At 46.9% G+C, this 14,211-nt stretch overlaps 1 protein-coding gene across 7 annotated transcripts in view; it reads right to left on the bottom strand.

The window, feature by feature from the left end:
* edc4 (enhancer of mRNA decapping 4) overlaps positions 1 to 14,211 on the bottom strand; it is a 55,682-nt gene that overhangs the window by 23,928 nt on the left and 17,543 nt on the right. For 5 of the 7 annotated variants that reach the window (XM_063197443.1, XM_063197444.1, XM_063197448.1 and 2 more), the window contains exons 16-23: positions 14,118 to 14,209; positions 13,345 to 13,465; positions 11,040 to 11,677; positions 8,864 to 8,965; positions 8,288 to 8,437; positions 8,022 to 8,058; positions 5,958 to 6,138; positions 3,709 to 3,864 (exon numbers count right to left, since the gene is read on the bottom strand). In XM_063197443.1, coding sequence (XP_063053513.1) covers positions 3,709 to 3,864; positions 5,958 to 6,138; positions 8,022 to 8,058; positions 8,288 to 8,437; positions 8,864 to 8,965; positions 11,040 to 11,677; positions 13,345 to 13,465; positions 14,118 to 14,209 — 1,477 coding nt within the window. The remainder of the gene's footprint in view (positions 1 to 3,708; positions 3,865 to 5,957; positions 6,139 to 8,021; positions 8,059 to 8,287; positions 8,438 to 8,863; positions 8,966 to 11,039; positions 11,678 to 13,344; positions 13,466 to 14,117; positions 14,210 to 14,211) is intronic. The other 2 variants (XM_063197445.1, XM_063197446.1) reach the window with 1 other exon arrangement.

Raw genomic sequence — 14,211 nt, 5'->3', positions numbered from 1 at the left:
CTCCCTCCTCTTTAGAGAACTGCCTCTCGTCAGCAAGGTTTGTGGGATGTCTGGAGTGCATAGCTTTCTTGACTTCATGCCATATAATCTCAATTGTCTTTTGTCAGGGCTTTGACTGGGCTATTCCAGAATGTGTATTTCATTATTATGAAGCCATTCTAAAGTCGATTTGCTTCTAAAGTATAGGTTGTTGTCACATTTCAGCACCCATACTCTTGTGTGCTTCAACTGTGTGACAGACTTCCTCACGTTTTTTCTGTAAAATATCACAATAAACTTGAGTTCATTGTTCCACTGATAATAGCAAACTGTCAAGGGCCTGAGGCAGCAAGGTAGCCACATATAATGATGCTCCCGCCACCATACTCAGAAGAGGAGATGTAACCAAGAATAGCTAAAAATGGGATTCATTCGGCCAATCTAAAATGAATGGGGTTTCTGTCCAAAAAATATTGTTACACCTTTGAGGTTTGCGAAAAAGCATTTATATGCTTCATAGAATTACTGCAAAATATTCTGTAGACCAGCGTTGAAACCAAAGTTGAATTGTTCAGGGGAACACAAAATGTCATGTTTGGAGGAGAACTGGAGAACCACACCTTCACCAAAACATCATCTCCACCTTTGAGTATGGTAGCGGGAGCATCATTATATGCTGCTACCTTGGTGCCTCAGGCCCTTTTCAGTTTGCTATTTTCAGTGGAACAATGAACTCAGAAGTTTATCGAGATATTTTACAGAAAAAAAGGGAGGTAGTCTGTCACACAGTTGAAGCACACAAGAGGATGGGTGCTGAAATGTGACAACAACCCATACTTTAGAAGCAAATCGACTTTAGAATGGCTTCATAATAATGAAATACACATTCTGGAATAGCCCAATCAAAGCCCTGACAAAAAACAATTGAGATTATATGGCATGAAGTCAAGAAAGCTATGCACTCCAGACATCCCACAAACCTTGCTGACGAGAGGCAGTTTTCTAAAGAGGAGGGAGACCAGATACATCCAGATTGTTTTGTTAATCTTATCTGCAACTACAGGAAACATCTGGTTGAGGTTATTGCGACTAACTTAGGGTTAAAACCTATTGAATGCAAGGGTGTACTTACTTATGCCTTGTTGTCCTGTGACTGTTTACATCTTATGGCCAATGAAAACATGAAAACTTGTAAATGTTTGGGTTGAATTAGTTAAAGCAGACTCTGGTTGTTCCTTCTTGTGATTTCTGGGAAGATCAGACCATGTTTTATGACCAATTTTGACAGAAAGGTAAGAAATTTCAAAGGGTGTACAAACTTTTTCCTGGGACTGTATATCGTGATAGTAATCTTATTAATTTTATACAATTGAATATCATTTAATTACATTTCATGTTGTCACAATACACACTACAAGTTAATGTAACTGTAAAAATAAGAATAAAAAGATCCCTTTTAAAGAAAAGTTGTTTTGCGACATGAAAAAATAAAGAGCAAATAAAGAGAATAACTGAAAACGTATGTAATTGTGCTATATCGTGATATATATCGTTATCGTGATATAAAGTAATCCATATCGTGATATCGTTTTTTTTTCCATATCGCCCAGCCCTACTCTGAGGCGTGCTCTCTCCTCCATGAGTACACACTATGAAGTAAGAGCCTCATCATCTCATCTCTGACCACCTCAACTGAACATAATCCCAACTCCATCACCCCAGCCTGCCTCTCCTCCTACGTTGCTCCCTCTGTGGCACAGCCTTCATCTCGTCCTGCGGCACCTTGTCTATGCCACCTCAAACAAATTATCATTACAATCATCCTGTCCCCCAACTCCCACTCCACCACCCCCATCCACCCTTATAACCCCTCTCCACCCCCAGAAACTCACTATAGAGTGCTGCCTTAAGGGGGATTCAGAGTCGCGCGTTCACGGAGGTTCTGCACAGAGAAGCAGCCACCGCGCCCCCCTGTGCAGCGACAAAACGACCCCTGGCTGCAGTACACGCATGTTTCTCCCAGGCTGAAATGTCCGTGAGCTGAGCTATGCTTGAAGACGGTGATTGGTCAATGCGCTTACGGCAGTCCGGGGGGAACTCAGCCCTGATAGGTCAGTTGTGTTCTATTCTTCTACCCTACCGCGGAGGTTTGAAGGAAAACGAAAAACACGATGCAGTTGACTTGGCAGGAAATCACTGGAGTTTACTTGACAGGGAGAAGAGAAACTGTTTTTTATTTCAGTAGTACTACTTCCAAAAAATCAATTAGAAATATCCATAAAAGGCCATCATGAAAATGATATGTTTGTAGTGTGGTAGTAGCAAAGAAGCCTCTTTGTTCTTTTGTAGTGTGGCAGCTAGCTCATATAAACAGGGTTCGCTAATGTCCTGTAGAGTTTGAATGGGTTTGGCTGACAGTTGCTAAGCTAGCTGTTAATTAGATAGGCTATCTATTGTATTTAAAAATGGGTTTTGTTTCATTTAACCACCTCAACTGTAAAACATGAATAAAGAGAGAATCTTGTATGCTATCATTCATGTCTAATTACGCCACAACTTTTTTAATTAAAAGCAAAAAGCCTCTTTGTTGATTTGTAGTGTGGCTAGCTAGCTTCTAAAACAGGGTTCGCTAATGTCCTGTAGAGTTTGAATGGGTTTGGCTGACAGTTGCTAAGCTAGCTGTTAATATGGCCATTAGATGTATTGTATTTAAAAACGGCTTTTGTTTGGCATTTTAACCACCTGAACTGTAAAACATGAATAAAGAGAGAATCTTGTATGCTATCATTCATGTCTAATTACGCCACAACTTTTTAAATTAATAGCAAGAAGCCTCTTTGTTAGTGGTAGAATTACGTTTCAGGTGGCTAGTCAACTAGCTTTGAGTTTGTAATGACTGATTTAGCTGGCTAGCTACTACTAGGCCCCAGGTGTGAATGGCCATTCATGCTGTCTATTGTCTTTTAAAATGGCGTTTGTCTTTCATTTAATCTCATGTAATACTTGACCAAAAAGAAACTGATGTTGTACCATCTAATTATGCCCCAACTTTTAGAAGTAGGCTACTAGTGGAATATTACGTTTTACATAGCCAGCTGGTTAGCTTTGTGATTCATTCTAGGGACTGGGCTCAACTGAATGAGTTAGTTCGCCCCCTGTTGTCACGGAGGTGAATTGACGTCATTAAATTCTCAGCGGGGAAAAAAACACCACGCCCTTTCCTGCATGCGCACGCAGGGCGACTATGAGGAATACACATCCCGCTGACAGTACGTCCATGCTGTACCCCAAGTCAGCACAGCATGACTATGTATCAGGCTTTAATCATCCCACAGCATCTTGGCTTACCCACACTGCACCACCATCCCGACTCCACCACCCCAGCTGCATCCCTCCCCGCAGTACCTCACTGTGGGACGCTCTCCCCCACCCCTCTCCCCTCTCCTCCACCCCATCCCAGGTACTCACTCTAAGATACACTCTTACCCACCCCTGTCTCCCCTGGTTCTCAACTCTTGAGGCATTCAGGCCGACTGAGAACCGTGCCGGTGCCCATTCCCACACCTAATCGGGAACCGGACGCAGATCTTATGAACGCGGGTGCTTGGCAGGTACGCACTTTAGTGCCGAATGGGCAAAGGCACCGTTCTGGTCAGCCTGAAAACAGTACTTGAGGTCCGCTCTCCCCCACCCCTCTCTCCTCTCCTTCAGCCCATCCCAGGTACTCACTCTGAGGTACGGTCTTCTTCATCTCGTCCCGGAGCACCTTGTCTATGCGGTTGGCCAGGGTGTTGCCCAGGCTCTGTGCCAGCTGCTGGGAGAGCTGCTCCTGCATCTGCAGCTGCCGATGCTGCCCCTCCGTCACCAGCCGCTCCACACGACGCTCTGGGGGGACGTGCGGTCAAGGACAACACACGCACACACACGTGTGCGCAAACACACTTTCTTGCTGTTTCTAGCCTGCTCTGGACGCACAACCTTCATGCTACTTCCCAAGAAACAGCACTAGATTGCCCTGCCTACCCACCAAGTTAAGAAGGAGAAAGAAAAGGACACAAACGAAGAATTGGGAGAAGGAAGAAGAAAAGAGACAAGAGAAGCCCCTCTAGACACCCCTCTGGCACCAGCAGCCCTGGGGGAACCAGCACTACTGCATATTACCTAACGTTGCAGTCCAGCAGAAATCTCCTATCCCCACTATTTTTTTTGTTGAAACAATTTTCATATTCGTTCTTTATTCATTATAAAATGAAGTAATTATAAATCAGTACTACTGGTCAGTCTCCATGAGTATATAATGTATGATAAATTATTTAATAACCAACTTCAATGTTGAAATGATTATTTATTCAGAAAATAGTCATTTATAAATCAATAACTAAAAAAAATAAAAGGTTTCTTCCTGACAGCGATGATGAGAAATAACTTAATAATAAGATCATGATGTATGAGGCCTGTAGGATTTCCCTTGGTGTCCTGACCACCCAATGGCAGGGGTGGTCCTCGGGCAGGCCGATCGGGCAATTACCCACGGCGGCAACCGGGAGGGAGCAACACCATGGTGAAAACCCCAGCCCCACCGTGAAACCTCCACCCCCAAATCACCAATTGCTACTGTGAAACAGGCAGGGCGTTGCCTGGGGCGCAACTCATCGTAGGACCGAGTGTGTGGTGAGAGAGCTGCAGCAATGCCACGTCACCCTCTCTATTAAGCACCTAATACTGTGTATTTATGGTGCACAGCCCTACAAAGCAGAAGGGCAGTAACTGCACAGAGCTACAAACTGGGAGAAATGACATTAAAAGGATCCTGTAGTCCAGTGCAGGTTATTGACACATGCCAGTTTTGCTGCTATATACTACCACATTTTTTGGCAGATCAATCATTTTTCTGCTTAGCAACTCATTTTCAGCAAGAATGCAGTTACTGCTTTGTAGGGTTGTACAAACCTCAGGACACTGGAGTGCCGTGTCAAACACACACACAAAGTTTTCGTGACGTGAGTCTGAACTGACTCACTGCATCGATTGTTTCCAATGTGCCAATATCTCACCTGGGCCACATGGGACCGCTGCATCAAGCGGCCGACGTGTCAGACTTTAGTAACAGATGTACTGCCCAAATTACTGATACACCCACACCATGACGCGCATCATTAAATAGACCCGAGTTACTTACTTTAGAGTTTTGACAGAGTGGGCCAATGCTGCAACCCCTGCTGACTCTCAGAGTAATCAAATATGAGTCAGCAGACATAACTATCGGCGAAGCGCAAACCCCCTACCAGTCAAAATCTTTCATTCTGCGGCGCCGTTTCACCAGTAATCCGCCACACCTGGCTCTTTTTTAATCAAAACGCTCAGCTAGGCCCAGGGATGTGTCATATTAAACGGCTGCTCCGCACAGTGGGAGACATACATGTCTGTACAGAGCATCGGTGGAGAGCGGCAGGACAAGGACCCCTGCTAGTCCTAGACGAAGCTGCCACTGTCATAACACTTAACTTGCTCTGCCAGTCTGACTCTGGCACTGCAGAAATGTGACTTGGTGTGTGTGTGTGTGTGTGTGATGAAGTGCTTGTGTGTGTGTGTGGGGTTGAGTGGTGTGCACTGAGTGAGTGGTGTGGGTATGGCTTATAGAGGGGAGACGGCTCCCCCTGCTGGGAGAGGTACGGTCCTGCTCCTGTTGTGTGTGAGCGCGTGTGTGCTTTACGTATGCTCCTGCTTGTGGTGTGTGTGAGCTTGTGTGTTGCATGTCCTGAGCTGTATGTGTGTGTGTTTACACATGTGAACTAGATGCTAGAGGAAGGATATGTTCCTGCTCGGTGTGTGTGTGTGTGTACGTACTGTATCCTACATTAAGAATACGCTCCTGATCAGTGTGTGTGTGTGTGTGTGTGTGTGTGTGTGTGTGTGTGTGTGTGTGTGTGTGTGTGTGTGTGTTTACACATGTGAAGTGTACACTGCGTAAAGGATACGTTCCTGCTCGGTGTGTGTCCTCATGGTGTGCTCCAGGTGTGCCATGAGGGATCCCTGTACGGCGTCCATGTGTCCGGTCAGCCTGGTCATCAGCTCCAGCTGACTCTGACGCAGCTCGGCCATCTCACGCTGCTGACTACGCAACAGCAACAGCAGCTCCTCACACACCTCGGGAGTCATCTGCGCACACACACACACACGCATAAATGCAATTTCGTAGTGTGCAGTGTGCATGAATGCAATGTCATAGTGTGCAGTGTGCACTTGTGTGCTATGGAGTGCTGTGTCATGATGACGATTGGAGTTTGAGTTTCCCAGGTGGGCTTTCACTTTGGCTTTCACACTCACGCAATTATAATCGCACACCCAAGTACAAAGGTGGCTAGGGGCCATACCATCCATACTGGTATTTAAGGACGAGTGGAAATTACACAAACACAGCCCATGGTGACGTAAAAGCATAGCATACATTATATAAAAGGGAATGTTAAACTCACACATAAATGCAACACAGACATGTTCACCAACAGCAGTGCTAGTACTGGGCTGGCCATTCATTTTGATAAGTGATCACACATTAGATAGGAGCAGGTTGGCTTCTAAGACTAGTACACATGAACACACACAAAGACCAACATGTATCGGTATTATGGACATAGGTATTATCTTGTCCCTATGGGCTCAGGTTAAGCCTGCTATAAGCATATCTATACAGTTATACATGTATTGTATGTGTACGTGCATCTGTGTGTGCACTTCTATAGGCAGGCTTCTGTTTGTGTGTGTGTGTGTACTCCTGCCTATAAATGTGTGTGTGTGTGTGTGTGTGGAGAGGGCAGGGTGTGTGGGTGCTGTGCAGTGTGCTGGTGACAAAGGGGACATTAAGCCCATGCTCCTGGCTCTGTGGCTCGCTGGGCTGAGCCCGGATTAGAGGGGATTAGTGCGGGCCCACATCACATCACATCACTGCAGTCTGCCACATCAAGGCCAGCTAGAGAGCCCTCTCCTGTGCCCTCCTCCCCTCCATGCCCACCCTCCACATCCGCCTGCCTGCCCACACTTACCACCCGCCACCACGTTCATCCATGTGCACTCTTGGTGCCCGCCTGCTGTCCTTTCTCCCCTCCTCCCTCCTGCCCTCCCTCCTGCCCACCCTTCCTGCTCCCTGACCTCCTGTCAGGGGATCACACAGCCCTCTGGCATGCTGAGGTGTGTTTAACGCTGCTGAGAGCCGCAGCTCTTGCCTGGGGTTCACTGCTGTGCCGTGCCGAGGGTGTGTTAAAAGGATTCCCAGGTAGTGAGACATGGTGGCCTTGGAACACTGATATTGGAATTGTTGTATCGTTGATGGCTTAGTGTAACAGGATTTCTTTCGGTCTTATTTAAACACAAAAAAATGAATGCCAGTCGCAGGGCATGTAAAATGCCATCTGTCACTATGCATTCTGGGAAGAAGTGACATCATGTAGACAAAGTATATTGGCAGTGATGGCTTTGACTGCTGCACTCTGAACATGTATCAAACGCAACTTTTTATAACAATGGCTTACGGATGAAAGAATGTTGTGAAGAGTTTTTAAATCACGTTTATGTAGCAGACACCAAAATTAATCTTATGAGGCCAAGGCATCTTACTAGATGTGAATCCTTTTCACCAGGAATGCTGGTAAGATCTAGCCTTCAGCGTTGCTTCTTGTCAGGCCAGGAGTAAAACAAATATGTTTTCTGAGCTCCGGAAAAATCAGGAACTCCTCCTACTTTGTCGGGATGCAAACAACCAGCAGCAAACAAGGGAGGCGGGTCAATGTTTTGGGGGCTTGGGAAATGTTGGGAAATGGGAAATTGTTATGCTCTTGGTCAGACCAAGTCTCGCATAGATTTGAAAGTCGATGATAATCAGGCTAGATAAGATCTGGCCTTTTTGCAATGTTAGGATGTGATAAACAGACCTAAGCAAGGCATATGCCAGCCCCAGGCACGAGTTTATGGTGGCGTTATCCCACCTAAAGGCTCTTTCTTGTGCTCAGGTCTATTAACTGTAACTAAGAGGGGGCACAGCTTACCTGGTGGTGGTCAACCTGCCGCATCTGTGACGACTCTCTGGAGAACAGACACAAGAAGCACAGTCAGGAGAGCTCATATTCACATTAGTCTATTACAACATAATTGGGAGATATCTTTTTTTCACTTTAGTAAGGAGATCACTCATCACACAGTCAATCAGGAGCACACAGTGTCTACTGGATGTTCATTGGTGGCCTGCCAGTCTGTGTGCGTGTGCATGGGTGTGTGAGTGAGTGTGAAATCCCTGTAACGCCACTTCACTCACCCCTCGTCCTTCTTGCTCTTGCGTTTGAGTTTTGGGGATCCGCGGGGCGATGTCTTCCAGTCCTTAGCAGGCAGCCGGTGGCTGTGGCTGGGGCGAGACGCCCCGTTACCAGATGACGACGCCAGACTGGCCACCTCATCATCATGATCACTGCAGAACGAATGAACGAACACACACACACACACACACTAAAGATCTGGCCATGGATCTTCACGTCATTCCGCAGAAAGATGAAGGTATGCAGCCTGACACGATGTAAAAGTGCTGTTCTTCGTTTATTGGCTTGGAGGATTCTACAAGGCATCACAGAGTGCACACTGACTGCACTATAAAGATGTAAGGATAGAGAAATGAATCTTGTACTTGCAGCCACACACACACGGGCAAGAGGGCTAGGAGGCAACCTGTGACATCATCACGGGGTGATCATAACACCATGCACACACACATGAAGTGAGAGCAAGCTGATCACCAGATTAAGACTATTGTGTTTTGGGCCAATTGTGCAAGATTTTCTTAGATGAGCGCTCACGTGAGTGCGTGTGAATATACCGGTATATGCGTGTGTGTGTGTACCTCTGCTCTGCGCTGGCATCCTGGCTGTCATTCTGTGTGAGGTGGTAAGTGCGTCTGTGGTATGGAGAGGAGATGTGCCTATCCTTCAGGTCCTCTCTTGAGCTGGGGGAATACAGGACACCTGTTAGTAGCCCTCTCCACGCATCAGGAGACACATGTCAACCCCACTGCACCACACAACAGAACACTACAGACCAGGGCTGGGTAAAATAATCGATTTAATCGATCGATACCATTTAAAATTCACATAATCGATTCACAGGGCACAAAATCGATTTTTTTGGTTCTTTTTCTTTTTGTTCTTTTTGTTTAATTTAGGTCTATGGCAAATACCCAGTAGGTAGGCCTATGCCTAGGCCTACTTATTACAAATTAGCAATCTGTTAACACTGTCAAGCCACAGCCCTTTGACATTTTTATATAAAAATAGGCAACAGCATCTTTTTGGGGAAATCCTGGCACCAAGAAGGGAATGGATTGAATCGAATCAAATCGAATTGAATCGTGATTAATCGATTCAAAGCCCTAAGAATCGAAATAGAATCGATACAGGAACATGGCTGCGATACCCAGCCCTACTACAGACACACAGCAGCGGTCAGGATTCCCACTACTTTTCACTGACAAAATGTCAAAACTTCTCCATGACCTATTCATGACCTAAGGTACAACAGGTCCATGACTGTTGCATATCTTAGGGCTACCACCCTATGGTGTGACAGTTTCAGAACATTCAAAATATTGTCCATGCATTTATTGTAACGTGGGAGCATTGATTTGGAAATAATCATGATCAACTAATGAGGACTTAATAAAGAGATGGAGTTACAGTTACAACAACAGTAAAATTCCACAACTTCTCAAAAATTGTCATGAATTTAGAAAATGTCATGACACTTCCAAGCCTGGGAAATAACATTTTCAATTTCCATGACTTTACCGTGGAAACCCTTACCAGTTGCCTGATGACCAGGGAGTTGGTCTTGCAAAGGTTGAACATTTGAACGATATAGATGATCTTGAGCCATTCAGCAAGGCCTATAACCTCACATTGCTCCAGAGACTGTAATCACTGCGTCTGTCTAAATAACTGTAGGTGACTTTAGATAAAGACTTCTGTTAAGTGTATTGTAATGTAATATAATGGCTGTCCTAGTGAGTCATCGTCATGGCGGATGGCTGCCTCAGCATCAGATACATCAGATACAAACAAGCAAAACAGCCCATCACACAACCGCAGACACCATTTCCAGCTACTCAGCAATATTGGATACACTACTAGAGGACATGTCTTGGGTATTTAACACTGCAGATATAATATGAAAAACCACACACAGTGCAAGTTATCCACTTGCAGTCTTCAAAGCTGCGTTACTGAAACACAGGGTTCTTTCCATTATCCTAACTACCGTCTTCTCTTGTGGCCTTGTGATGACATCGCAAAACGTCATTGACAACAGCTGTTCAATTCAATATCTTGGAAAATACAGATTTTAAGGACATTCTCATTTGCAATCAGGATGTTGACTGGGCAAAAGTCCCCCAAAAGAAAAAACTCTTAACCGGCTACTGAGACTCATTAACCGATGGTTAACCGGTAATCTTAAATTATACAACATTCGCGTGCCTGATATGCACAGTACTGATTTTTTTTTTTTTTTTTTTTCTTTCACATAAGCCTTTTTTTTGCTGCGCAGACAGGACCTGCCATGTCCAGCCACTGTTTCCAGATGGAAAATGCTGAATTATCGTACTAAAACCTTAAAATTATCGTTTTTTGGGGCTTTTTGGGAGGAGATTATTATTATAATTATTATTATTATTATTACAACCGGTTAACCGGTGGCAGGAAATTTTAACCGGTTAACGTTGATCCGGTCGACTATCGGTTAAACGGTTACCGGTTAACATCCCTAGTGGCTAGGCTGACAGCGGAGACACTACATTGTGTTCTCCATGGAGGTGGACCGTCAGCGAAGCGCCAGGCCACAAGCACAGGTGGAGGACGGGAGTTAGGACAACGGAATACCAGCAGTCTTCAAAACACACATATCCTTTACAAATGGTAAACACACATCAAGTCACTCAACATTCTTGTCATCAGATACAGATAAACACACCCACAGACACACCAACAGCAGGTTACTAAGAAGACATAAAGCCGTGTGTTACTGACCACTCTCCCATGCCATTGTCTCGGAGACTGTTGCGCGTCTCGCGGGTGATGTCCGGGGCGGCGGGCCAGGCGTGGCTGATGCCGTTATCCGAGCAGGCGGCGCCGGCCGAGTGGGCTGCGTGGCTGCCCTCCCCTGCCCCGACAGCCAGGGCGTTCTCCAGCAGGGAGGGGGTGCTGCTGAGGCGCTGCTCCCCCTCCGAGGTCCCCATTCCTGGGCCCAGGTCCAGCGGCGGCAGCCCTAGCCCCAGCACCTCCGGCCCTCCTCCCCCGCCCCCGCCCCCTATTCCTCCTCGGTTGCGAGGCGACAGCAGGTGCAGCGCGGAGGCAGCCGAGGCCATGCTGCCGTCGCCGTGGAGACCGGGCAGGGACAGGGGCGGGGCGGAGGAAGGCGATGCCGAGGCCTGCAGGGGGTCGTTGGCAGCGGCTGCTGCTGCTGCTGCGTTGGCGGCAGCAACGGCGGCTACGCTGGCGGCCAGGCTGCCTCTCTGCAGGGTCTCCGAGGCGATCTCGGGGATGTCCTGGGACATGGCGGTGGAGGCGGAGGACACCACGTCAGGGGAGCGGGGCCGCGTGGGGGACGACTGCGGCAGCAGCAGGGGCGCGTCCAAGGCCTGCAGGTCCAGAGACATGGGCGGCACCTGGGGGGGGCGAGCAGGGTAGGTGAGGGGGGGCATGTGGCTGAAGGGGAAGGCCTCGCGCAGGAGGGTGGGGGACGGGGGAGACGGCAGACACTGAGGGAGGGGCACAGAGAGTGTTAAGTGGAGTGAGAGAGGAGTGAGGATGGTGTGAGTAATTGGGTGGATGAGTGAGGCATTTAAACGAGAGAGAGAGAGAGAGAGAGAGAGAGAGAGAGAGAGAGAGAGAGAGAGAGAGAGAGAGAGAGAGAGAGAGAGAGAGCGAGCAAAAGAGCGAAAGATAGAGGGAGATACAGACAGACAGAAAAGTTGAGAGGTGATTGGAGGCAAGATAAAAAGAAGGGAAAGTCGTGAGGGAAAAAGGGAGTATGTAGGCGAGAGCGAGAGAAACAGAGAGGTACAGAGAGACAGAGTGCGAGAGAGAGTGTATGCGAGAGGCAAGCGAGAGTGGGGGTGTGTGGGGGCAAGGGTAAAGGAGGACAGTGCTGTTAACTCATGTGTACCCGTGAACCTCACACAGCAGCCGTGTCACACTGAGCCCTCCCCTCACCTCTCCACTAAAAACACGAGGATCATGCTAACAGCACCATCTATAATCCTGCAATATGGCCAGATGTGCAGTCATACCAGGTCGCACGTACGCACGCACGCACGCAATACAGTGTCTGACGTGTTGGACGGTAGTACTGCTGCTGTGTGGGAAAGCTTAGGCTAACGAAATGCCTCTATGTACACTGCAGCCCGCGTGGAATACCTGTGCATATCCTGTGTTAGGCCTAGCTGAAGAGCCTCCTTCTGGAATCTTCCAAGGCACAGTCAATGTTTACAATGTGGCCATCAATGTAGATTACCTAGACTGATTGAACTGGAGAAGTCTCCAATAGCTGACCGAAACTACTGGGCCTGCTAGCAGTAATTTGCATCAGAGGAGTCACGTGGTGGTGATGTGCCGTTGTCTGTGATGGTTTCTGTGTCGCATCAGGTGGATTAGCAAAACGCACAGAAACCATCACGAACGACGTCACACTAACATCACTTGACACCTCTGATGATGGCTGCAGAGGCGATGTAGCCAAAACATGCCAGGTACAATAACATTGACCTTTCTTGGCCGTGAAAATTAAACCGTTGTCAAAATGCCTGACCTACTTGGTGGGAATGGAATGAACTTCACAGACGGTACTAGGTGGTCGCAGCCTGGCTACATGACCCCATCCCGCCAGACTTTTCATTTATTAATTCAAACACCACATCTGGCAGAAATCCTCTGCTCTGTACTTACAGGAGATTTCTTAAATGGCGACATCGGTTAATACATAGAGGACAGTTCATATAACTTGTCTGCTTGCTGACCATATGTTTAGGCAGTAAATAGCAATATTTAATATTTGATTCCAGTCAGAAAGCCATGAGGCATCGAATCTCTCATAGACTACAATTGAACAAGACTAGTTTCACCTAAAAATGCCCGGATGTGCCAATGGAACTTCACGTCGAACTCATAGATAATTAGCCTTTGCACGTGTGTGTGCGCGTGTGAGTGTGTGTAATTCCTGTATATCCCCCAGGCCAGGCAGTGGTATAGTGCTGTTGTGAGGGCTACTTGTTTGTGTGTGTGTGTGTGTGTGTGTGTGTGTGTGTGTGTGTGTGTGTGTGTGTGTGTGTGTTACCTGTATATCCCCTAGTCCAGACAGCAGTATGGCGCTGTTGCGAGGGCTGCTGGTGCTGAGGCTGAGGCCACTGCTGACACTCTCCACTGATGCCTTAGGACTCATCTCCTCACCACCGCCCCTAAACATAACAAACACGCGCACACAGTTAGCACAACACGCACATAAAAACACAATACACCGTCCCTAAACACACACTAAATAACACATACACACACTTATCACACACCGTCCCTAAACAACACACACACACAACGCCCCTGAAATCACAAAACATTGATTTAATACAACAGAAATCTGCCCCTACACAACATACGGCAAACATTTCAGCTCAACACAACAATCACCACCCCTAACTAAGTTTCGATAGCATCGTTGCTATCCAGTTGTTTGCCAATGGGAAGTTGCATTGCAAATGAGCAAAGACGCTGTCGAGAAACGACCCCTGGTCAACACCCTGACAACTACAAAATTCAGCACACATAAACACTCCATCAACATTTGTAACACACGCTGCTTTCAGTGCAAAACCAACACATGCATTTATATAACCCAAGACTTTTCTTTTAAATATTTGAAACAGTTCTTTAAAAGGGTATGCCACTATTTTGGGGCTTAATACAGTTAAAATCGTTGGCCAGGGTTTATAAAGGTGGTAAAGTGTCTTATTTTTCATGTTAAGCGTTGTCTTGCTGTAAGACAAGTTAAAAGAGGGAATATGTCGCAATGCTTCTGCTGTCTCCATATCCACTGTGAGAGTGTACGGTACGTACCTGGCCCCTCCGTCGGAGCTCATGCCAGTGACGATGGTGAGGCTGCTGCTGGCTCCACTGCCTGGAGACGCCGGCATCTGAGGAGGGGAGGCCT

The sequence above is a fragment of the Engraulis encrasicolus genome, chromosome 4 (genome assembly GCF_034702125.1).
Source record: "Engraulis encrasicolus isolate BLACKSEA-1 chromosome 4, IST_EnEncr_1.0, whole genome shotgun sequence".
Classification (NCBI taxonomy): Eukaryota; Metazoa; Chordata; class Actinopteri; order Clupeiformes; family Engraulidae; genus Engraulis; species Engraulis encrasicolus.
This window is presented reverse-complemented; position numbering and strand designations above follow the sequence as displayed.